This window comes from Miniopterus schreibersii, assembly GCF_964146895.1.
Source record: "Miniopterus schreibersii genome assembly, chromosome: 8".
Lineage (NCBI taxonomy): Eukaryota > Metazoa > Chordata > Mammalia > Chiroptera > Miniopteridae > Miniopterus > Miniopterus schreibersii.
The window spans coordinates 17,887,065-17,911,863 of record NC_138109.1 but is presented as its reverse complement, the minus strand read 5'-3'; the positions used below and the strand labels follow the sequence as shown (position 1 = coordinate 17,911,863).

Below are 24,799 nucleotides of genomic sequence, written 5' to 3'. Positions count from 1 at the left end.
GTCTCCACGGCAACCGTGCGCACCACCCGGAGCTGGAGGCCCCTGGCGTGGGCCTTCACCCCCTAGCCGCTTGGGGGATTTGAGGCTCCACCGGCTGGACCTTCCAAACCAGAAGTGTGTTGTGCAGGGGTGTGTCTGCCGGGACCGGGGCCGGCGCCCTAGCAGAGTAAAGACGCAGTGAGGGGAGGGAGGACACGGAGCCGCTTTCTTTCTTTCTGGTTTAATTCCATGTAATGCCCCCCTCCCCATAGCACCTGGGGGGCCGCAGAATAAGCAATCGAGTCCGTAAAAAGTCACAGTTTGAAGGAAACGAGGGCGGGCAGTCTGGGTCCTACACCTATACAGCTGCCTGCTCCTCAGGCTCCGCATTCTCGGCCAGGTGCAACTTCTGTCTGTGTCAGTCAAGGACTGGATACTTTGGACTCCATTCTTTCCAGCCCTTTCTTCCCATCGTGGAAAGGCTGTTTCCCCAACTGCGAAAGGAGCTACACAAGGGACTCTGGGGTTGCAGTCCTCACCTGCCCTTCTCGCTAGGTGGCTCACTCCATTCTTTTTAATCTAGATCATACAGGTGTGTGCGCCGGCACTATTTCGGACCAGGACAAGGTGGGGAGATCATCTAAATCAGTGAAAATAACTGTTGAGTGCTGAAAGGGTAGGAAGACATTAGACAAGCTTTGCCATGGATTGGTGTCAGCTAAAGTACTTGGAAAGATTTTGAGAAGTAAGTAAAATATATTCCCTGCAACCACCTTCCTCTTAATATTTGGGAAATTCTTCCTGTACTCCTTTTCCTGGGTGGGGTCAGTACGCGCCTAATTCTGACTTAGTGGGACATCAGAGTGTGGGGATGTTGGCTATCTGTAAATAGTCCTGGACGGTGGTAGGGAAGAGGAAACTGATATCTCTGGGAGGCTCATACACACATACACAGGTCCGCCCTGGAAAGGATACATAGAATTACTAAGATCTTCCAGCTGTCAAGAGAGAAAGAGAAGTTCCTGTTAGAAGAGGCACCAAGCCAAACCCCAGATATTCTGGGTGCCATCTTTTAGTGGGGATTGAGGAGCCCAGAGCTCTTAGCTTCATGCACTCCCAGCTTTTCACCCAGGGGCCAGTAATGGCCTTGGAACATGTACCTCCCCCACGCCCTCATGCCCCCAGGAATCAAAGCACCCAGCCCTGACTCACATTGCTAAGCAGCTGGTCCAGGTTGCGGTCAGCTGTGGTCTTCTTCTGCTCCTCAGGCAGCCCCTCAGCGACCCCGTCTTCCTCCTCCTCCTCCTCTTCCTCCTCCTCCTCCCCACACACGTCCAGGCTGAAGTGCAGCCGGGCCAGCTTCTCCTGCATCTCCCGCACATGCTCCAACTGCTCGAAGGAGCATTCCTTCCCTGGACAGCCCCAGTCTGAGCCCTGGGAGCGACTTTGGGACTCCAGCCCCACCAGAGACCAGGCCCTCCAGCCCCACCAGAGACCAGGCCCTCCAGCCCCACCCACATACCCTCTAAGCCCAGCTCCCAGGACTCACCGAAGGCCTGCAGCCGGCCTGAGTGGAAATCATTGAGCAAGTTTAGCAGTCCCCCCTCCATCTCATAAACATCAGTCACCTCAGTCAGGAACGAGTGCTGCAGGGGGGTGCTTGCAGAGCCACTCCCACCTCCAGCCAGCACCGGGCGGCATTTCTCCTTGCCTACCCTAGGTGGACATGACCAAGGTCACAGGGTGGGGGCAGCCAGATACCCCAGGTCTTTTGTGCCATCTGTCTATGTACTAATTAATCTTCCTATCCACTTACCAACATAAATGGATGTTTGTTCTTCTGACCCTGAGCTGGGCACCAGGATTGGTAAAGGGAAGGGAACGGGTGAGGAGGGGTGAGGGTAAGAAGTCAAAGTAAATATTTTTCTGCCAATGATACAGCCAGAGCTATGCCTTAAAGGAGGCTCCTGGGTTCTTGTCTGAGCCCCCATTCATTCCTCCTGTGACCTTGAGTGAATCACTTGTCCTCACTGGTCCTCAGTGAATTTGGGGACAGTTACTCCTTTATTGCCATGAGAGCCATCTTACCTTTCCCCAAAATATCTTTCTGCCCTTCTTCTATTTAAAAACTTTTAAAAAAAGTTATTTATTTATTTTTAGAGAGAGGGAGGAAAGGAGAGAAACATTGATTTGTTGTTCCACCTATTTATGCATCATTGGTTGATACTTGTATGTGCCCTGACCGGGGATCCAACTGCAACCTTGGTGTATCAGGACAACACTCTAACCAACTGAGCTACCTGGCCAGGACCTTTAAAAACTGAATTTTCCATTGCCTTCAGGATGACACTTACAGACCTTCCCAGCCCTGCCCCCACCCCCAAACCCATTCTCCAATTGCATTTCTTCCTATTCCTGCCCCAGTCCTGAACTTCAGCTACACCCACTGTGCCTGTCCCTAAACATGCCCCTGAGGCAAAGGGTATCAAAGCCATAGGGAAACACAGCAGTTGGAGAACACACATGGACATGTTATAGGGTAGGATGCAGATTCCCAATAAAAAAAAAATAAGCCATGGATGAACCTTGAGAATATTATATTAAGTGAAATAAGTCAGCCAGAAAAAACTAAGAACCATATGATTTCACTCATATGTGGGATATAAAACTGAAACTCATAGACACAGACAACAGTAGGGTGGTTACCAGAGGAAAGGGGGTGGGGTGTAGGTAGGAGAGGGTAAAAGGGGCCAAATATATGGTGATGGAAGATGATTTGACTTTGGGCGGTGGGCACACAATGCAATATACAGATCATGTATCATAGAAATGTACACTTGAAACCTACATGATCTTATTAAACAATGTCACCCCAATAAATTTAATTTTAAAAATTAAGCAAATAATTCAAATTGTACACCATTTCCTCCCCCATGACACTCCAGGGCCACCAAACTACCTGTGGTACCCAGAACCTTCCAGGAAGTATTTTTCTTCATACTTATGCTAGGCAAGCCCCTTAGAACATTTTCCCTGTCCAGTGTACCCACCAGTTTTCTTTGATTCACTTCCTGGCAGGCAGTGCTGCTCACTCCCTGCACTGAGGTGCATCATCACACTGTGACCTACCTGGCCTCTTCCCCACCCACTTGAGGGTAGGGACTAGGTCTGAACATTTGGATTCTCAGCAGCAACCCCAGGGAAAGCATCAATTAAAGATAAGGCCCCCTTTACCTTCCTGCCCATAGGGCTCAGCCCAGAGTTAGGGTCCCTCCCTCCTTGCCCTGCTTTCCTTCAGTACCCACCTCTTGAACTTGGCCCTCTGTTTAGGGGACGGCAGATGAGGGAGGCCCAGGGCCAAGGAGCCACTGTGGCTGGTGGGCACAGGGACCCTGCGGAGTGTTCCTGGGGCTGCAGCAGGCTGGGTTAGGCAGGGCTTGGGACTCCTTTTCTTTTTCTTGTCCTCCATTGATGCTGGCTGGGCCTCAGGCCCTGGGTGGGAGGCAGTCACACTGAGCTGTGAGGGACAAAGTCATCCCTTTACCCGCCAACCCCTGAGAGCTGCAAAGGAAGGGCCCTGGACTTTCCAACTATCCCCTCACATCTGTCAGGGCCTCTGTCTCCTCTTGTGTCCAGAATGGGCAGGGCCCAATGCCACCGCCTACTGCTAGGATCATGGATCTATATTTGAAGGATCTTCTGAGACCCACCCTGTCCTCCAGCCCTTCCTGAAAGTGCTGCACCAGATACGATTCTCCTGAGGCTGCTGGAGTTTCCTGTCCCCATAGCTGAGGGGGCGGAGCTGGCAGAGGAAAAGTGGAGGGAGGGAGAGACGGTGGATATGATCTGGCAGGAGCTCAAAGGATTAGGAGTGTCTTAGCCAAGCTGAGTTCTATTTATTAACTGAGTTCTGTTTATCAACTGCCTAGGCAGATGCTGACAAACCTGGGAGTGTCTACATGGGAGGTGATCAAGATGTGGGTGCACCATGCACTAGCCCCTAGAGGATGGGTAACAGCAGGAGAGGCCTTGGCATGCATGGCCTGCAGGGCAGGGCTCAGTGTGGGGTTTTCCCTATTTACATGCTGGCACCCCTCCTCCTCCACCCCGCCCCACTCCCCACAACCTCAAACAGCAGGAAACTCCCAGAAGTTCCCTGGGACGTGCTTCCAGCTGCTTCACCCTCCCCACTCAGAAAGTCCCTGCTTGGCTTCAGCTGGGGTGGGTGGTGGGCAGCAGCTGGCTGCCTTGGCTCCAACAATGGCTGGCCTATGGCTGGCACTGTTCAGCCTCCAGTCTAGCTCTGCTCGTAAGCCCAGATCTGTTGAGGTACTCCCCGGGGAGGTCTGAGGGCCCTTTCTGGGGGCTTTCCGCCAGCGCTACTTCCAGGCTGCCGCCACCAAGCCTGATTCTGCACTCTGGGATGGCGGCGCTGCTGGGGGCACAAGCATTTAAATTGGCACAATGCTGGCTGGCAATTAGGGGGTGTGGTGGAGGGGAGACCTGCTGCAGCTTGGTCCAATTAGGGACTTGATAGAAGAATTGGAGCGGGAGCCTCTGTTCCCCAGGAACTGCGGGGGGGGGGGGGGGGCTGGGATCTATTTCCCACGGTCAACCCCCAAACCCTTGTGCCAAGTGGATTGCTCAGCTCAGGAGCTGGGATCCCAAATGGAGTGTCAGACCTGTGTCATCCCCCCAGGGGGGCAAACTGACCTGGAGGTTTGGGGTTTAGAGTGATGCTTCCGTGTCTGTTCCTCCGCCCTCAACACTCTCCTACCCGGGAACCGGGAACCGAATGGGTGGAAGCTGTACTGGCAGGAGGTAATTTGCATTTAAAGAGAAAGTGACCTTTATTGCTGGTGGTGGGGTAAGACGGAAGAGCATCCCCCCCGTTTATTATGCTGTCCCTCTCATGACTTTACCTCCCAACCTGAACAAGGTGACTACGATGGTTATGTGATGACAATCTAAAAACCCCTTCACTGTTCCCATCAGTGTTGGAGAGAAACTACAGCCTCACAAAATGGTGGTGGCTTTGTCAGAAAGAATGGAGAGGGGGAGAAGACAGAGAGAGGGAATATGAATGGATATATATAAAAGCATATAAGAAGCACCAGCAGCAGCAGCAGCAGCGGGAAGGAACTGCAAGAGAAAACAACCATCTTTCAAGTGGGTCCAGGCCCCCTGTTAAGCACTTTATGGTCATTTAATCCTCATAACAACCCTGACAGAAGATACTGTCATCGTCTGGTTTTACTGACAGTCAACAATAGTTTTTTGAGGGCAATACCACTTCTTCCATAACACCCAGTCACTCCGAGCTGGTAAGTGTTGGAGGCTGTACTCAGTTGGGACCAAGCCCACCCCTTCCCCACCCCCAGACCTAGGGGACCCAGGTGGGGAGCATCAGGTGAATGGAAACTACCGCGCTTGAGTGCAGTCCCGAGGGAAACCTGAGCTGTTGTTGGAGGCTGACCCGTGCATCGGGTGCTGCCCCAGGTGGGGGGATGGGGGACAGGAGGATCAATGGAGCAGCTATTTAAAGACCTGGCAGAGGCTCCCAGCTCAGGTCCGCAGAGAAACATCTGCTGCAACCCGAGACAGGCTTTTCTTTGGCCAGGCTGCCCTGCGGGCTCACATAACTGCCCCAGGGCAATACGCACAGCTGCCCCACCCACCTTCCCCTCCCGCTGGGCAGGGGCAGCTTCCCTAGGCCAGGGTCTCGGGCAGAGTTACGGAGGGATCAGGCACTGTTTCTGCAGGCTCCAGAGCAGGGCTCTTTCCCAGGAGCTTTCAACGTCCGCCCAGACTGCTCCCGAAAAGGAGACATTAATTCAGGCCTTTTTCAATAAGCAGAGATCTGAGGGAGGGGTCTGCATAGGCAAAGAGGACAACTGGAAATCCCTCTCCTCCTCTGCCAGAACTGCTGGAGTGGCACTAGGGCCCTCTAAGAAAGTGGAAGAGGGCCCAGGAGCACCTCTAGGGTGAAGTTATTCTCCAAGCTGCTTTGCTTAGAGCTCCAAGAGTTGTGGTGGCCTCCCATGACCACCTCCAAGGGGTCTTTGGAACCTACATGGCCAGCACAGAAAATATCAGTCCATTAGAACCCTGACTGGAAGGGGCAGAGGCTCTGCGAGGACTGTTACAGCCAGTGTGGACACATCTACCTGTGGAGGCCTGGACAGAAGGGCACTTTGTCTCTCATTTGTTGGCCATTTCTGTGTGCCAGCCCAGCCCGGGCCCGAGAGAACAGGGTGCCGAGTGAGGATCCAGGGTGTCTTGTACAGGAGCTTGGGCTGGGGGAGTGGGGGGTGGGGGAGTGGGGGTGGGATACATTTTCACTGATTTTGAGAGAGAAGAACATCAATGTGAGAGAAGCATCAATGTGAGAGAGAAACATCTATTGGTTGCCTTGCGTACTTGCCCTGACCCTGACTGGGGATCAAACCTGCAACCTGGGTATGTGCCCTGATGGACTGGGAATCGAACCCGAAATCTTTTGGGGACGATGCTCCAACCAATGGAGCCACCCAGCCAGGGCGAAACCAGTTAATTCTTAAGAACTGCAGGCAGAATCCACATTCAAGGAATGCACAGAATCAGAGGAAAGGGACCACCTGCCGGGCGTGGCTCAGCGGCTGAGCGTTGGCCTAGGATCCAGATCACGGTTGATTCGCGGTCAGGGCACATGCCTGCGTGCAGTAGGCAGCTGATCAGTGATGACTCTCTTTGATCATTGATGTTTCTCTTTCCCTTCCTTTCTCTGAAATCAATAAAAGATATATATATATAAAAGGAAAGGAACCTGGAGGACCTGTGCCAAGAGATGCTGCCCATGGCAGACAGCCCAATAGTGATGCCACTCATCTTAATTTGGACCTTAGTTGGCATGTGCCTAGATTTCTGCTGTCCTTGCTTTTTGCCTTCCACATGGACCCTATCTCCTACCTAAACACCTTCAGTGGGTCCCCCTGCCCTTTGGATATAGCCCACATCCCTTCACCTGGTACACAGGCTCTTGGTGATTTGGCCCGTCTCATCTCCTCCACTACCCTTGAGTCACCCACATTGCTGGCTGAACCAGTTACTAAATGAAGTTGTCGTTCTATCTGCCCTGTGGGTCATAGGCCCTTCCAGGTATCCACTCACATTCCCTGTCTGAAGGGCAGGGCCTCTCTCCTCTTTGATCCCATAGCATCACCACCCTCTCTATATCTAAACATTCCTTTTCCCCTCACCAGCCTGCGAGCCCTCAGAAGGTAGGGACAATTTTTGACTGAGTGAAAATCATCTCTGGTGCTCCCATATACATGAGCATCATGCCAACTTTGCCAAGGGCTCCACTCAGGCAGCTCCAGTGAATCTGCGTGTCCTGAGCTGGAAGGAAGGAGGGCACTTTAGAAGATGCAGGGTGTCAGGACATAGCCCAAGACTTGGCAGCAGATCCAGACAAATCATTGATGGCTAGATGGATCCAGAAGCCCAAATGACCACAAAGGTCAGGAAAAAAGCAATAAGGCAACAGACTCTTTATTTAATGTGGTTTAAAATACATCAAAATCAAGTCCTTGGCTGTTGTGAATACCAAAACGAGACCAAAAAAAGCTGTCAGCACAGCTTCAAACAAATCTGGGAGGCCAAGTTAGGCCATAAGGGAAGCAGTTACAGTGACAGATGGCTGCACCCCTCCCCCAGGCAGGTGCCTGGCTGTCCCTGGGGTGACCCTCTGTGCTGTGCAAGGTAGGAAGGCTGGAGCAGCAGCTGGAGCATCAACTCAGCAGGCCTTGGCCCTCCCCCACAGACACCAGGGCAGCTCCATGGCCTCTTGGTCAGCCCTCTGCAGGGCCACCACAATGGAGTGGAGGAGGGAAAATAACCATCTTTACAGACATAACATTCTCTTACAGAAAAGTGCCTGAGCTCAGCCCATGGTCCAAAAACCTCATGGAAAGCAAACAAAAAAAGTGCTGCTGACACCTCTCAGAATCTGGTGTACATGAAGCTCTCAGCTGGACAAGGTCCTGAACACAAACAACTGTCAGCAGAGCCAAGGGCTCTGTGCTGTGAGCTTCACCTGCTGTGGTCCCTTGGAGGAAAAGCTAGCAATCTAAGAAACCAACACAGCTCTTGGTCCTAGAATGGAGGTCATGTGCATGGGACCTGCCCTAGTGAGGAAGGCACCGGCCTTCAGATAGGCCACATCCCCTGCATCTGGCCCAGGTGCCTGGCTGGTGTGGGCAGCACTCAAGTACCTGGGCTGGCTTTGGAAAGCAGAGCAAGCAGAGCAGCTGTAGTGATTAAGATTTGGTCAATGGAGTTAGAGGAATGGGAACCCTACCTATAGCCTGGCCTGGATGCCCAGGGCCTATTAATTCTGACCTGGGAAGCCCAGCTGGGGCCACCTTGCTCACTATAGCTCCACAGTAGCTAGACTTGGTTCAAAGGGCTGCTGTGCTGAGTTCCCACCCCACCACACTGGGCTCCAACAGCCCCCTTCTCCCTAACACCATCGGCTTTAAGAGGTAGCTAAAGTGAGGCAGGCAATCGTGGGCCACCTGATCTTAAAGGGGCGGGCAGAAGCTTCTGCCTCTTCTGTGCTTCCATAGCCCAGCAAACCCTGTATGGGGTTGACAGCTCTTGTGTACCTCAGCCTGGCACAGGGGCCAGGAGGGAGCCTTACTGGAACTGGAAGAGGCATGTTCAGGGACCATTCTAGACACAAGCATTTCAGGGGGGGGGAAGAAAAGACCTTGGGAAACACTTCTCCACAGGAGAGCAGTATCTCAGCCAGAGATGGTAAACAGGTCTCAGCACTTATACTGGCTGCTGAGGGAACCTTGAGAAATGAGGAAATACCAGGATGAGCAGGAAATACTCTGAAGCAGATTAGTGGTACCTACTGTGGGGGCAGAGGAGAAATGGTGTACCTTTCACTTGCCATCTCTGGTCAGTAAGAACATGGTTCAGGAGTACATAATACTCTTCACGAACCTATTTTACACGGGGGATTTAAGGGCTGAAAGAATGGACTAGTTGTACAGATGAAAGGACCTGTATAATGAATTAGCTTCAGGAAAATACAGTGAGAAGCAGCTCAATCATCCTATCCACCTTGGTTTGTGGCTCCCTCAGCTATGCTGAAGCCAAGGCCCAGCTGGAGGGTTACAATACCCCAAGCCCAGCAGAGCCCTGCTTCCTGATCCAAGACTCATTTTGTTGTTCCAGAAAATTGCTCTGTATAAAGACAGGCTAATACCCTGTATAAAGACAGGCTAATACCCTAGGCAAATTTGCAACCAGCAGAACTTTCAGAGCACAGAGTAACATTTAAGGGGAGGGGGGATATGGGGTATGGGATGGGGACAGACACATATCTGCAGCCATTTTGTGGATTTCTGGGATTTAGTTCTCATTTTTATCCATCAGCTGTCAGGCAAGAGTTGGGGCTCCCACACAGGAAGAAGTGGGATGTCAAGGACATACCTCAGCTCTTATTCCCTGGACAATGGAACCAGAGCAAATCTCAAGGACTGCACAGGGCAGGAAGCAGAAACAGACTCACAAAGCCACCGGGGACAGTTGCTCCTGGGGCCCAGAAACTGCTGCATGAGGACGGTGGTGGGAATTGGCGGTGGCCTTTCGGGATTAAAACCCATAGGTAAGCTTCTGGTAAGGCCATCAGAAGCCCTTTCCTTTCTCTTACTACAATTTGATTTCATCAAACAGGAAACCTAAGCACCAACATGACAAAAGTGCCAGGTGGGTGGGGAGGGTGGTGGGGCACTGGAGGCCAGGAACCCAGGCACCACTGCTAGAGCACTCCTCCTTCTCCCTCCTCAGAAGATCCTTACTACAAACACTGTCATGTGCAATGAAAACAGAAGAACCTTCAGAAAGAATCCTTTGGGTGATCTCATCAATCATTTGTGCAGGCTAGAGAGGCACCTGTGAATGATAAGGCTACTGAGAAGCGTCATTGGCCTGGTCCTGGCACAACCACAGGGCAGGGGAAGCAGTGCCCAAGGGGCTCCCTACCAGCACATCATCCCACACAGAAACATTCTCCAGATTCCTTGTCCGAGGCAGGAAAATGGTTTGATCACCAGCTCTGAGTGCCCTGCCAAGGCTCTGCCTGGGGACCCTTTTCCATGTTAAGAAAAGCAAAGGAGCTTCCAGGGGAGCTAGGAGAGCCAGAGCTGCCCAAATGCTGCTAACAAGAGAAACACAGTCAAAGCCTGGGTGTGTCACTTGTCATGATCCCTGAAGGGCAGGGAGGGGAGGGGTCTGAGCCTCAAATCAGGCAGGGAAATGTTCAAGTCCCTTGTCCTGCCAGGTCACTGTGAAGGCAGCTACAGATGATGGCTTCTCTTTAAGACTCTTCAGCTCACAGAAGAGCCACTGACTTCATCTGTACACACACCATCTCCATCCAAAGCAAGCCTGTTTTACACTTAACATATAAATGCATGAGGCCTAGCACATGTCATATGTACGTAAAGCTGACCCAAGAAATTCAAACTGCAAAGTGCCAGATGCCTGCCAGGTCAGAGCACCCTGGGCCTCAGCACTGGACTGCTTAGCAGTGGGAGCCTTGCACGGACCAGGCCTCGCTGGGCTGCTTGCTCCCTTCCCAGCATGCCCCCAGGGCCAGGCTCCCTAGGCGGTGGTGGAGGTGGGCTCCTGGGGCCCTGTTTGGCCTGATTCTTCTGTGCTTGGTGCTCCAGGGCAGCAAGGAGCTTCTGTGGCTCCTGGAGAGCCAGGTGCTTGGGCTCCAGGCCCCTCGCAACCCTGCTCCTCTGGCCTTTGCTCAGGCCCGCTGTCAGTGAGGGGACCCCGGTCACCAGCACTCAGGTCCTGTACCCTCTTGTTCAGGTCATTGCGTTCTGTCTGCAGTGCCCGGCACAGCTTCTCCAGCCGCTGGATTTTCACCTGCATGCCCTCCATCTCTTTGTCCCGGAGTGTTTTCTAGGGAGAAAAAGTGGGCCTTTCAGTGTCATGCCATCGATCCTCCACCCCACACTGTCACTTGGTAGAAAATATTCACGCTTTAACAATGCTGGAAGCAGACTGGAGTCCAAAGCTGGCCCCTTTCAAATAAACAGTGCTGGCTTATGTCAAGACCTGGCTGTCAGTTGAGGGCAATGTGGTGTAGAGGAGAGGTCTGACTTAGAGACAATGTATTCCTCCATTTATACACCAGAAGACCTTGGCAAAGTACTTGACTTTTCAGCGTATCTTATCTTAAACTCGTCTAATAACATCCACCTCACAGATCTTGAGGGAAGGTTCAATGAACTGGAATAGCAAAGCCATTCAGCAAGTCTGGCTACAGTAGCTGCTCTAGCACTGAGTTACTTTCCTCTCTTACAGCTCAGACCACAAAATCAAATGATCAGGGCCACTCCACATACAAACTACATGCATTGTTGGCACCCCTTATTTTCCCTACTCCTTTCTTCCATTTTTTCTTTTTGCTTCCACTGTAGGCCTATGACTGGGCTCATCACCTTCCCTGGGAGAGCTGGCAGCGTCTTGGACTTCGACAGAAATGCCCAGCTCCACCTCCTGCTAGCTTCACCACTCACTGCTAGAACTACAGGAAATGGCTTGCTCAGTAATTGCACACCCCACCCCTGGCCACAGAGCACACTCAGCCCACCTCCTCAGCCATCTCCAGCAGGGCCTTGTTGCTGCTCTCCCACCGGGACCGGTACATGGTGGTTTCTTTCTCCAGCTTCTTGATCTTCTTAGTCATCTGGGTTATATGACAGGCAGAGGAAATGGTCAGGGTACAAGGCAGTCTGCATCTGTGTCCCCAAGGTGGGGAACAGTCCCATGGGGGTAGGCAAGGCATTACAGGACAGTCAGTGCCTTCTATGCCACTCTCAAGTTAAATGCCCACTGCCAGTAACAGGAAACAGCAAGATAGTCCCTTCTTCAGGGCAACTGGGAAGGTGTGTACACCACTGACACTTCCTCAAAAGGGAAGAAAGGCTGTGATCCCTCCCTACAGTTCCACCCCTTGGTCTCAATCACACTGTTACTGTAAACAGCTCCCAGGGAGGCACCACATTCTGAATGAAACAGCTTGTGCCCCTGCAGCCATACCCAGCCCAGACCAGTGTTACCTTTTCCATCTCTTGTTTAAATGTGGTGAACACCTCACTGCTTTTGGAAAGAGTATTCTGGAACTCCTCAAACTTCTCCGTGTACAGCGCAAGCTGGGTGAGAAAGAAGCCCACAGGTAAGACCGAACTTCTCTGGAGGGCATTTCTGGTCAACACACTCAGACCCATCCTTGACCCTCTGACCCAACAATTCCACCAAGATACCATTTTCCTTTATGTAAGCCCAGAAAGTAGGATTTGGGGTGATATATTTTGCCTTAGTTAGTTTTCAACTGTTTCTTCCGAAATTAAGTATAATTTATAGAATTAAAAACAACCATTTGTCCCCTACCTCCTTAAAAGCAGCACAATGCTTGTGACTAGGAATGAAGTTCTTTGAGCTCACCTAGCCACCTGGTCACCACCACACAGGTGCTGGGCGGGTCCAGAGAGAACAAAGACTCAGCAAGGTCATACAGCAGTCAAGGGAGTCCTACAATGAGGGTCCCATTTCCCTCCCCGCAGGACAGGGCCCAGTGAGGAGACCTTGGAGGCACAGGATCAGGATGCATAGTGTCTCACCTGCTGCTTCAGGTGGGTCTCCTGCTGCTTCATCAGCTCGCACATCCTCTGGGACTCCACTGCCTCTTTGAGGAGCTATTCCCAAGATAGAACAGCACACCCCATCAGAAGCCCCGAGGGGTGTGTGTGTTTTCTGCCATATACAGCAGAACCCACTGAGGCTTTCTGCTCTCTGACTGGTGTCCGAGGAGGCAGTGCCTGGTTTGGCCAGACAGCAACCTTTCCCATACAAACTTGACTATGAACTAAGCCAGAACCCAACCCACCACTTCCAGTACCCCCCAACCCCAGAGCCTGAGCCTCACAAAATCCTTCTCCCGCTGGTGCCTCTCCTCTGCCTCCTTCAGCATCTCCTGGGCCTGCTGGAGCTTGGCGTCCACCAGCTGCTGCTGCAGGTCCTTGTGTTTGAAGACTTTGTCGATATGCTGCAGGAAAGCATGGTGAGAAGGGTCCACCTGAGCTCCTTTTCTCAGGGAGGCCCAGTAGCTACAGACCCCAGGGCCCCCTGCCCAGCCTACCTCAATCTGACATGCTGGACTCCCATGTGTACCATAGGATGTGGGCCCCAAGTTCCGGGAAAGTCTACTTCCCAACCATACCTTATTTCTCTCCCATTGAGTCAGTCCTGGGTGAGCACAGGGGTTTGTGGATGAAATCAGCTCCCAGGACACCAATTAATAAATACGCAAATCTCCACCCCAAGAGAGAGCAACCCACTGGACTGACAACTCTCACTATTGCAGCCCAGCTCCTTTTAAGTGGGAAGGGCAAAAACAACACTTCTGTCAATACAACAACTTAGTTCTACTGGCAGAGCTCTGTTCAATCTACAGGGAAGATTTGATATCCCAAGGAATGGCTGTCCCGCCTGCAGGAGGAGCCCTGGGAACTGGGATGGGTGAGAGAGCAGGGATAGAGCGAAGATGCTATCAAGTGCTACCTCGAAGGTAAAAGCAACTGAAAAAAGGGATGTAGGGCATTCTATGTATTTTTTGAATGAGGAAGGGAAGGTGCCTTGGGGATGTGTCCAGTTTGGGACATGATAAATTTCAGTCACCTGGGAACTGAAGTCTAGAGGCTCAGAGGAGCCAGGATTGCAGAGCCTGATCCTGACTGGGGTGAGGTGTAAATGAGGAGCATAGGGCCTAGGACCCCACAACTCTACCTCCACAGGCAGTACCAAGTCTTATTCTGCCTTGGGGTGAAACGGGGCAGGGGGGGGAGAGTCCTCAGGTTCCTGAAGTAGGTGCCCTACTCTGGTGGCTCAGGAAGCCTCCATGTCTTTCAGTGCTGAGGAACAGGAACCAACCAGACTCCTCTCAAACCAAATGCATCACAAGCAGCCTTGTTCCCAGAGGACAAAGTACAGGAAAAGACAAGGTGGGTCAGGGGAGGGCCCCCTAGGCCCTGCATAAGACTGCCACACTGGACTGTGAGCAAAAGGCAGCAGGGTCTTGCCTATCTCACCTATCACCACACCCCTAGGGCCTAGTAAGGGGCCTGGTCCAGGACTGTAAAGTAGCTGCCAGTCTCTCTTTTCATGACAAGGAAACAGAGGCCCAGAACAGCCCAGTGATTAGCATGTGGACACCCAAAGAGAGGGACTCAAGTGCCCTGGGAAGCAGCCAATGCCAGCCAGGGCTGTGGCATCCAGCCCTTTCTGGTGGCAGGGATAGCAGAGCAGCAAGGAATCAGAGGACATAGCCTTTGGAGTCGATCACTGACTATAGGTCCAGCTCCTCCCCTGCAATTTCAAATTCTAAAAAATTCTGAAAACTGAAATTGTCAGAAGTTGGCAGACAAACTTGACCTCTACTTTTGTATAGCTAATTATAATCTAGGTATGTATATACTCAGAAGTTTAACTGCATAAATATTAACGTGTCTGATTCAGGGGTGCTGCTACAAGCAAGGCCCTGCCAGGGGTGCTACGTAATACACAATACACAAACATATCTCCATTCTAACACTTGGACAGTTCTAATTCTACAAGATACCTGGCTCTACCATTTAGGACAGATACTGTGGACCTGTGGTCATGTGGCTATGGGCTATTCTCTTTTCCTTACCTCAATTCCTCGTCTACATGAGGATGCACAACATTGTTCCCCTCCCAAAGAAGGAGAATGGAATGAAGCCTGCAAAGTGCTGTCTAAGAGCCTGCCACACACCCAGAACCTCCCAATTCCTGGGCCATGGTGACTTGTCCATAACACCTCACCTCCTCTCGCAGCTCATACTGCTCAATCAGCTTCTTGAGCCTTTCAGCCAGCTCCATGTTCTCCTGGCGCAGCTTGGAATTGCGCTCATTGTGCTGCTCCATTTGTAGCTGAATGTCATTCAGTGTCACCTGGAAGTGCGAGGTCACCTCCTTGCGTTTTTCCTCCTCCTCCCGGGCCCGCTGCACGCCTTCTTCCTGGGCAGAGAAGTCAGCCCCAGCTCCATCATCTGTTGCTCCCCAGCCAGCCTCAAAAGGCTCCCCCAACTAGGCCAGAATGGTCTCTATCAATAGTCCTCCCTGTTCTCAAAGTGAGGAGTAGCCAGGCTCCAGGATGTCATGCAACGGGGGCTCCTAATAGACACTTCTGTATTTCGGTGGCACCGAGGGAGAGAGTCTCTCCCTAGAAAAATGCAGGTATACATGTTAAGTGCCATTCTAACAAGCTTTGGATCTCCTGAAGCCTATTTTTCCAGACCTATAAATAGTCTTGTTTTTTAAAAAATTGACTTTTTAGAGAGGAAGGGAAAGAGGGAGGGCGAGGGAGGAGGAGAGGGAGAGAGCGAGAACCATCGACTTGTTCCACTTATTTATGCATTCATCAGTTGCTTCTTGTTTGTGCCCTGACCAGAGATTGAACCTACAACCTTGGTGTATTGGGACAATGCTCTAAACAACTGAGCTACCCAGCCAGGGCCTTAAGTAGTCTCATTTCAATGCGCTTTCATCTTTGACACTCCCCCACCCAACCCCCCACCAAGTAGTTAAGATTCAGTAATACCCAGGGTTGGCAAGAATTAGGCAATCAGACAATGTTAGTGGGAAGGAAATCTGGCAAAATCTACTAAAATTTGCATACTCTTTGACCCAGACATATCACTTCTGAGATTTATCCTACAGATAAGTTCTATGTAATTAGCCAGGGATATATGTAGCAAGAATTCTCACTGTAACTCTCCATATGTAATAGTGAAAAATTAAAACCAACCCCAAAATACCTTAATGAGGACATAAATAAAATACAAAATATCCATATGACGATATTGTTAAAAAGAATGAAAAAAAAAAAAAAAAAGAATGAGACAGTTCTATGTACACTGGCAGGGAAAGATAAGGCACTGTGTAAAGCAAGAAAATGGACTAGGATATGACACAATACACGTGCAATACTTTCATTTAAAAATCTGTAAGATTTTATATGTAGACAGGAAAGTTAAAAGGTTGTACTTAAACTTACATATTATTAGGTTTATTTTCCAGAGGTTTCTGCTGGGCACTGGGGTTGAGGACAGTGGGCAACTATTACCTTTGATTTGTTACACTTTTGTCACCTTTGAATCCCTTACATCAAATTTACATTAAATTTGTAATGTTTTAAAAGACAAAAATGAGCAAAGCAAGTGGCAAAATACTACATATTTGCTAATCCAAATTTTAGGATATATATAAAGGATATACATACAAAAATGACCTGGAGGTCACAGCCATGACCACGCTTTACCCAGAGTGACCCCACCCTAGGAGAGGCAGAACAAGGAGAAAGGACCCACATTCCTGACTGACCAACTCGGGGGTAAGAGCTGCTGGTCGGCGCCAGACCGCAGCTTACCTGGGGACTGCAATGGAACTGAGAACTCTTGGAAGGCCTATACTGTGGGTTCTCTCTGCTCCTAAGCCTTCACCTTACCTAACACAAGGACACGTCCAATGGTTACAAGTAGTTCTCCCTAAGGCAGGGCATTACTGCAAAAATCTATTTCTATACTGAAAGCCTGTGCTAGTCTTTAAGGGGAAAGCCACCAAAGATTAGTGGAAGTTAAGGTAACCAGTTGTCCCTCTCAGGGGGCCCAGCCAGCGTACCTTGAGGGAACGGTTGTGGCGCTGCAACTCACGGCACAGGCTCTCGAGTTTGCTGCGGGCCAGGATGGCCTTGCTGTGCTCACCGCGCAGGTGGTCCTTTTCCTGCACTAGCTGGCTCTGCTTCTTTTGTAGGAGCTTCATCTGCTTCTGGGAGTTCCGGTGCTCCTCCAGCTGGGGACAGGAGGTCAGGTAAGTGCCCTGCGAGGCTCTCTCCATGAGGATCCAGTGTCTCCTGAGCTGAACTGACCCTAATTCTCTCCCTAGACTCCAGCCATAATAATAGCTCAAGTCGGACAGTGTGCAGGTGCTTCATTTGCTCCTCACGATAACCCTAAAGGCCCCTGTACTTCATGGATACAGAAATGGTCGCTCAGACAGGACAAGCAGAGGTACACAGCCAGCAGATCCCAGTTTCTTTCCCAGCTCTGATTCCAGAGTCAAAGTTCTCAAGACTCTCAGACCATTATATTCCCCCAACTCTGGGGACACTCATGCCTTCAGATGAGACCACCTGCTACTTATCCCTCTTTGTATTCAACAGACCCCATCACTCTCTGCTCCAAGACTTCTGGCACCGATGCACCATTTCTTTCTTCAACATGATTCCTATTATCATCTTGGCCTTTTCATTCATTACTCACAATTCTTCTGACTCCCTGGCCTCATAGTCCTTAACCTCCTCCTTGGACCCTGTCCTTTCTCAGCTTAGCTCCTCCCATGAGCCTTTTCATGCTGAATAGTAGACAGAACATGATTCAATTATGCAATTAAAATTTTCTAGTGGCCACATTAAAAAAGTAAAAATAAAAATAAAATAGGTGAAACCAACTTTAATATCTGAATATTATAATTTCAACCTAGAATCAATGTAAAAAATTTGAGATATTTTACAGCCTTCCTTTTTCTTAGGTCTGTTAAACACACTGTGTATCTTACACTTATAGCACATCCAGATTCAGACTAGTCACACTTCAGTTGGCCGCTTTGTCACCACTCAGAACTGCACCAACCTCCATGATCTCACCCCAAGTCAGCACCACACACCACCACCTACCTGCCAAGCTCATCCCCCTCAATCAATACCTGCGGTCCTAGAAGGTCTACTACCCTACTGGACCTTCAATCCTTTGACCCAATCATCCTTACACTTTCCTTCTTACCCAGTTTAGATTCCTTATGCCCTCAACTCTTGCCCTCTTCCCAGAAAAATCCCAACCCTAGTATATCGGCTTCCTGCTTACCCTGCACTGGCACCGAAGCAGCCTCTGCTTAAAAGATTCCACTTTAACTTCAAGGCCACACTGCCCGTCTATCCAGCATTCCTACGTTTCCACGTTATTCATTCTTCTAGGTCACTACTTCATCCCCCTCTTCAAACCTCCCGCCCCAGCTGAAATGGTCACTTCCGTGTCCCTGAGAACACAAACGCAACCGGAGGAGCAGCGGCACACGCTCCAGATCCGCCAGTCCACCTACATCTGTCCTCTCCTCGTGACAAGGACCTGGCCTTGCTTTTCACCACGGCAGACCCCTCTCCTGGTGCAATGGACCTCATCTCCTCTCACCTACTCGAGAACATCATTCTAGCAACTCACTTCCTCCTCTCCTGCCATCATCAATCTTTCCATGGCTGGATCATTCTGAAAGCGTGGTATCTTTTTCGTATCCTTTCCTTTATTTAATCATTATAATAATCCCATTAGGCAAGTATAATTTCCCCCATTCTATAGGTGAAAAGTTCCTTATAGGAGAATTCCAGCTAATAAATGTGAATGGGATGAAGTAATTTAAATTAGGCAATAACCTTCAGTGGATGAATCTGTTTAAATTTTGATGGGGAACCTGACAAAAGGAAGGACCCTGAACAATCTTTCATCTCTAAAAGTAAGGTGACTACACTTTGTTTCCCCTGTGATTCACCTATGAAGAATTCTTGTCAAAATAGTTGAACTTGAATTGGATCAAGCTCCTAGAGCTAACTTCCACTTTATTTATAGGAACTAAGGAGGTAAAGGAACAAGTTAAATGCCACCACAAAACTAGAAAGTGGGGCACTCTACAGGACAATTGATCTGCAATAAGTCATTGTTATAGGAAAAAGGGCACAGCAGTAAGATGAAAACTGCTTTGGAGTAAAGCGGAAAAAAATGTCCTAACAACCTAATGTAATAAATGGACCTCCTCTGGACTCTGATTTGATCAAAGTGACATCTTTAAACAACTGGGGAAATTTGACTATGGCCTGCGGATAAAGAAAATATCAAGTAATTAATTTTATTGCACTGGAATGTGCAATTTCTCCTCTTACTGTCAGACTGGATGGAGTTGGCTGGGACTTGACCCCCTAGTTAGATGAGGAAAAGGTTCAGAGAGGTTGAACAGAAATTAAGCCACCCACCTGCCCTTGTACCCTCAACCCCATGCTGAGTGGCCTGCTGACATTCCGAGGCAGAGAGGGTGCAAGGAGAAGGGGGAGAACTGACCAGTTCAGCATACTTCTTGCACAGAGCTGCCAGCTTCTCCTCTGGGGTACTCAGCGTGTTCAATGTCTGCATCAATAATGTAATCTCCTTTCCTGCAAAGTACAGGGAACAAAGGCATGTACCCAATTCTCTGGGAGTACCCTCTGGGCCTGAGTTCATACTCTTCTGCCTTGAGACAAACCTCCCCTATCATACTTTATATTTCTGTTTATTGAACTGGCTGCCTTCCCTGCTAGTCTGTGTGCTTCATGAGGGCCGGGACCGACTCAGTTCTGCCTATGAATGTAGCCCAGTGCTGTCCCTAGTGCCCATCACAGAGGACATGCTCCACAAATACTTATTAAATGAATGACTGAATCTCTGTGGAATCTCCTTGGTGAGCACCAGGAATGGGACAAAAACAACACTTGCTCTACCAACAGGTTTAAGAAAGGTGTCCCTGCCCTGGCTGCTGTGACTCGGTTGGTTGGGCATCATCCTGTGCACCAAAAGGCTTCCAGTTCCATTCCCAGTCAGGGCACATTCCCAGTTGTGGGCTCAATCCCCCATGGCGGTCGTGCAGGAGGCAGCTCATCGATGGTCTGCTCTCACATTGGTGTTTCTCTCTCCCTCTCCCTTCTTCTCTCTCTAAAAATCAATAGATACATATATACATATTTATATATATATAAAAAAAGGTCTCATCTGTGAATCCAGTACTACTGTTTCAATGCAAGGAACACCCTCCCTCCTGAAAGAGGAAGGACAAAAAAAGGAACAGGTCTCTGCCCTAACCATGTGGCTCAGTGGCTGGAGTATCCGGCCAGCGCACTGAAGGGTTGTGGGTTTGATCAGGCGCTTACCGGAGGCAACCAATTGATGTATCTCACACTGATGTCTGTCTGTTTCTCCCTCTCCCTCCTTCCCTCCCTTTCTCTTTAAAAATCAATAGAAAAATATCCTGGGATGAGGGTTAACAAAAACAAAAAAAATAATAAAACTTAAAAAACCCACAAAAAAAGGTCTCCCTGAGAACTACTAAACTCTTACAAACAGAGGTAGCCATACAAGGAACTTAAAAATGAATATACTTTCCAATATTTGATCCTAGGATTATAAACAAACAAAAAAATTTTCTTTAAATTAGGATGACAGTTAGGGGGTGGGTACAATACCGCCTGACTGGTTCTTTAAGAAACCCCTACTAGCCCCCTACTCCCACCCTCACCCAAATGACTTTTCTTCCACTGCCTGTGCCTGAGTCAGATTCTTCCCTCAGTTTCCCTGGAAGGCCGCCGTACACAGCACAGCACAGCACAGCACCAGGCTTCTGGAGTGGCAACCCTGGGAAGCTCCGAGAGATCAGTGTGGAGATTGCAAATCACACCGGCCAAATCCAACCCACAGATGGGTTTTGTTTGGGGCCTAGCATATCAGTTGCCAACTGTTAAATCTAGATTGCACATAACTCTCACTTTTTTTAAAAAAAAACAAGGAAGGCTGTCTAAACTTAGCCTGTAGTTTCACATGCTATCAACTTGCTGGGACCAAGTGAGTAACCTTTGAATAAAGCAGGCATGCTCTTGGCTTCTTTGAGTTTTCAATCCTGGTCTAGTACAATTCTTACTGTAGAGAAGTGACAACTAAGGGCCAGAAAGAAAGGCCTTGCCCAAGGTCGCACAGGTTAGAAATGGTGATGGCTGGCATAGGAGTCCACCCAGGCCTTCTCCTCTCCATTTTCTCAGAGAGCAGGTTGGATGTCGGTTCTCACTCGCTCCCAAAGCCAGAAGCCCCTGTGCAGTGAATAACCTGCGTGCCTCTATGCTACAGCCCCATAGCCCTGGCTATGATTAAACTAGTGTGATACACTGCTCTGGGCAGTAGGGATTCCTCTAAATCCTAGAAGAGCAGGATAGCCCAAGGAATGTCAAGTCCAAACTCCCTCCCCTCAAGATGCTCACAAGTAGTTGCCCTCTGCTCACCTAAACCCTTGGCTTTCTTCTTTTCCTGTGGCCTTCGGTGGTTTCGGTCTACCACCTCATCACTTGCTCGGATCTCGTCTGTGCCTGGCTCTCCCTTGGAGGTCTTCTCACCATTGACTACTGGGGTTTCTGGTTCAGGCTCTCCATTCCTTGAGGCATAGGTCCGGGACTTCTCTGCATCTTCAGGTTCAGCAGGCTCACCCTGTGCACCATTCTCACCTGGGCCCCCCTGATTGTTGTCCACACAGTATGTACTCAGGATGTCTTCCAACTGGCGGCTCAGCTCCTCAGAGACATCACGGAGGGCCCCAGACTGAGAGTTTTTGGCTTGTGCTCCTACAGGAGAGAATGAGGGGCAGAGTGAGAAATAAGATGGTTATACCACTGGTTGGGATTTTTCAGGCCCAAACTTACTGGTTTGGGTTAAATGTTGCCTAACTTCTTTAAGTCTCAGCTCATTTACCTATAAAATGACATGAGTATTTCTCACTACCTCCCAACCATGTTTGTTGTGACTATAAAAGAAATCAAGTAAGTAAAGCATTCAGTGCATAGGGATGGCATGTAGCAGGAGCTCAATGTCTACTCCACCCCCTCTTCCTCCCTTTGAAATCATTTCTTGATGTTAAAAAAGTTCCAAAATGCCTCAAGTATAAAAAGCAGTTACCCACTGGTGCATAAGGTGTTTCTAACCTGAACTTGCAGGTTGGGTGTCTCATTTGACTGCCACCTGATTTAATCCTGTCAAAGCCTTCTCTCAATTTTGTTCCTGTTCTTAAGAGTCCAAGGCTCTACCAACTCCCTAGGACATGGTGGGGATCGCACAGGCAGAGCACTGGCCTCCCTCTCATTCTACAGTTCCTTCTTTCTGGGTAAACAGGGGCCTCTAACTCCAGGAGCTAGGCTGGCACACCGCAAACTCCTCCCCTTGTCCGATGGAAAAGCAGAGTTGGCACACACCCTCAGTGTTCCCTGGAGTCTGGCTGGTGGAACCTTCAGCTTCTGTCGCAGAGGCCGACTGGCTGGGCAGCCCCTGGGCTCCCCCTGGTCCAGCTTCCGCTTGCCCCGCGTTGCTTTTTGAGTGGGGAGTGTTGCTTGATTGCTTGGCAGCCCCATTCTTTTTGTCTTGGTTCTTCATTGCGGTTTGCAATGCTAGGTGAGGAGCAGGTCCTATAGAAACAAGCACATTTGCTATTCTCCAGGCCGAAATTCTCAGCCTGGATCAGAAATCCCAATACCGGATGCACAAAGCTTCCAAAAACAAACTGGCCGGCGTTCCCCGGAGGTAACCAACGGTTCTCTCCGTGTTTGGCGGGTCAGGGGAGCCCGGTGTGCCCGGGCAGGTTTTCGGGGCGCTGCTCCAGGAGCGGGGGAAGAGAGGCCTTCTTTCTCCTCAGGCCTCTTCCCGGCACAATGAGGCCCCCTCAGGATCCGCCAAGCCCGGGATAGGTTCCGGGCCGGTGACTGACGTGGCGGGACGCTCGATTCCCGGTCTCTCCCCCGCCTCCCGGGGCCCACGTGGGCCCCTACCCGCGCACGCGCGCGCACACAGCCACCCACGCCCCGCGCGCCCTCCCAAGGCGCGAGCCGCCCGCGCATGCGCAGAGGCCTCAGCCCTGCCCCACGGCCCGAAACCTCCCGCGGAATCTGCGTGATTCTTCGCACTGGCCGAAAGCGGTCAGGTCTACAGACCTTTTGATCGCCTCGTCCCTCTAGCAGCCGCGGTATGGACCCCACAGCCGACGCCCTGACGGCTTCGCCCGCCTTGGCCTCGTACCGGAAACCCCGGGTAACCGCTGCAGGCAAAGCCGCCCGCTCCCCGCACCCAATCACTAGCCGGCTCTCGCGCGGGGCTTGCTGGGAAAGATGAGGAGAGGCGGCCTCAGAGGCGGGTGAGTTGGGAGGTGGGGGAGGGAAAGGACTACACGTCCCTCCATGCACCGGGAATGACCCTCAACTCCCAGGATGCAGTAAAAGGGCTTTAGTTCCAGGAGCCAGATACGCAGGATGTCCGAGAGGAGCTGCTTATTCTGCTCTAGGTCCCACGTGAACCTCGCTTCTCTCCCTCAGAAGCTATGATTAAGCTCCAAAAGCCTTACGCCTGGCTCTTTTTTCTTGCACGCCTCCACCAACCCTTTCTCTCCTGCTGTGAACATGTGTGACCGCCTGGGAACTGAGGACAAGGGACAGAATACTGGGCTGGGAGCCAGGAGACTTGTATTGCAGTCCGAACTTCATTAACTTGCTGCGTGACTGGGCATTTTCTCTCTCAGGGACTCAATTTCCGTATTCAGATGGAAACTTTCAGTAAAAAAAGTAGTTCTCTAAGCGTTTACAGTGTGTTTTCTCGTTATCTACTAGCTTAATTCTCGTAACTATTCATCAATATAAGTACTATTTATTGTTATCATTTTATAGCTGAGGACGGTGAGGCAAAGTTAGATAATTTGCCCAAGTTCGCATGGCTACTGAGTGCTTAGAGCAGGAAGTCCAGCACCAGCACCCATCTTTACTGGACTGCGCTTCCTCTCACCCCGAAGAAATAACCATGGCCCACTTTACCTGAGGAGTTAAGGTGAAAACTTGTGAAAGCAGGTTGTATTTCCCCCCCTTCCAATTACAAGCATGAGTCCCTCTTTGGAAGGGTCTGAGGGGACCCTGCAAGAAGTTTAGCCTCAGCAGATTCCTGAGCCTTTTCTCTGACTGGCCCACCCTCCAGAAAGTCTCTATTGCACTGAGGATAAAGGTGAAAAGAGCCAAACTTTCCTCCAAATTTGAGATCACAATTCTTCATCCAGTTGCCTATGGATAATGGAGTAAAACCCAACAACTGGCCCGGCCGGGCGTGGCTCAGCGGTTGAGCCTCGACCTGGGATCCAGGTGATCAGGGTTCGATTCCCGGTCAGGGCACATGCCCAGGTTGTGGGCTCGATCAATGACTCTCTCATCATTGATGTTTCTACCTCTCTATCCCCCTCTCCTTTCCTCTGTCTGAAATCAATAAAGATATATTAAAAAAAAAAAATAATTTAAAAACAAACAAACGAACAAAAAAACCCCAACAACTCATATGCATAACCGATGACAGACAATAGCGTGGTGAAGGCCTGCGGAGGGGGCAGGAGTAGGGTGGAGGGGGCCAATGAGGTAAAAAAGGGGATATCCGTAATACTTTGAACAACGAAGATAAATTAAAAAAAAAATTGCAACCAGTGGCAGTATTTGGGATAGAAAAAACAAACTAAAACCAACAACATACACACCTGGAATTTAATGCCTACATGGTTGGCTTTGGTTTCCAGCCATTCCTGCCCACCCCTTCTGCCCTTTTTTTGCTCCAACTCTACTTTTACTACTTCTGTGGTAGGCAGTTACAGACATGAGCAGAGCAAGGACGATGGGCCAGGTACAGAAGGTCACCAGGGAGGAAAGCCCTGGGTGCCCAGCAAAGGACAATTGTAGGGTGGGACCTCACCCCCCAGGGTGACTTTTCCTCCCCTAGCATATCACTGGTCATGCAGTTTGGACCCCCTGACCTTTTGTTTCTAGAAATATCATTTAGATCTCAGTGGCATTTCAGCTCCAGGCCCACAAAAGCAACAAAACCAG

At 50.2% G+C, this 24,799-nt stretch overlaps 2 protein-coding genes across 3 annotated transcripts; both read right to left on the bottom strand.

The window, feature by feature from the left end:
• Nucleotides 1–201: 201 nt before the first annotated feature.
• On the bottom strand, nt 202–4,802 carry CCDC28B (coiled-coil domain containing 28B). Of its 2 annotated transcripts, none has more exons than XM_081145859.1 (6): nt 4,693–4,802; nt 3,285–3,496; nt 1,529–1,695; nt 1,192–1,391; nt 955–977; nt 202–392 (listed from the first exon to the last, which is right to left on the bottom strand). In XM_081145859.1, exons 2-6 carry the CDS (start codon nt 3,446–3,448, stop codon nt 338–340), a joined length of 609 nt encoding a protein of 202 aa, XP_081001985.1. In that variant the 5' UTR covers nt 3,449–3,496; nt 4,693–4,802; the 3' UTR covers nt 202–337. The 2 variants fall into 2 exon arrangements, with proteins under 2 accessions (XP_081001985.1, XP_081001986.1); XM_081145860.1 differs by having other exon boundaries at nt 3,285–3,471; nt 4,693–4,762.
• A 2,691-nt stretch (nt 4,803–7,493) lies between these two features.
• TXLNA (taxilin alpha) lies at nt 7,494–23,034 on the bottom strand. The gene is made up of 11 exons (XM_081145858.1): nt 22,883–23,034; nt 22,151–22,360; nt 21,191–21,526; nt 19,230–19,321; nt 16,747–16,917; nt 14,890–15,084; nt 12,974–13,093; nt 12,669–12,743; nt 12,108–12,200; nt 11,639–11,734; nt 7,494–10,944 (listed from the first exon to the last, which is right to left on the bottom strand). Exons 2-11 carry the CDS (start codon nt 22,326–22,328, stop codon nt 10,636–10,638), a joined length of 1,665 nt encoding a protein of 554 aa, XP_081001984.1. The 5' UTR covers nt 22,329–22,360; nt 22,883–23,034; the 3' UTR covers nt 7,494–10,635.
• Nucleotides 23,035–24,799: the final 1,765 nt, after the last annotated feature.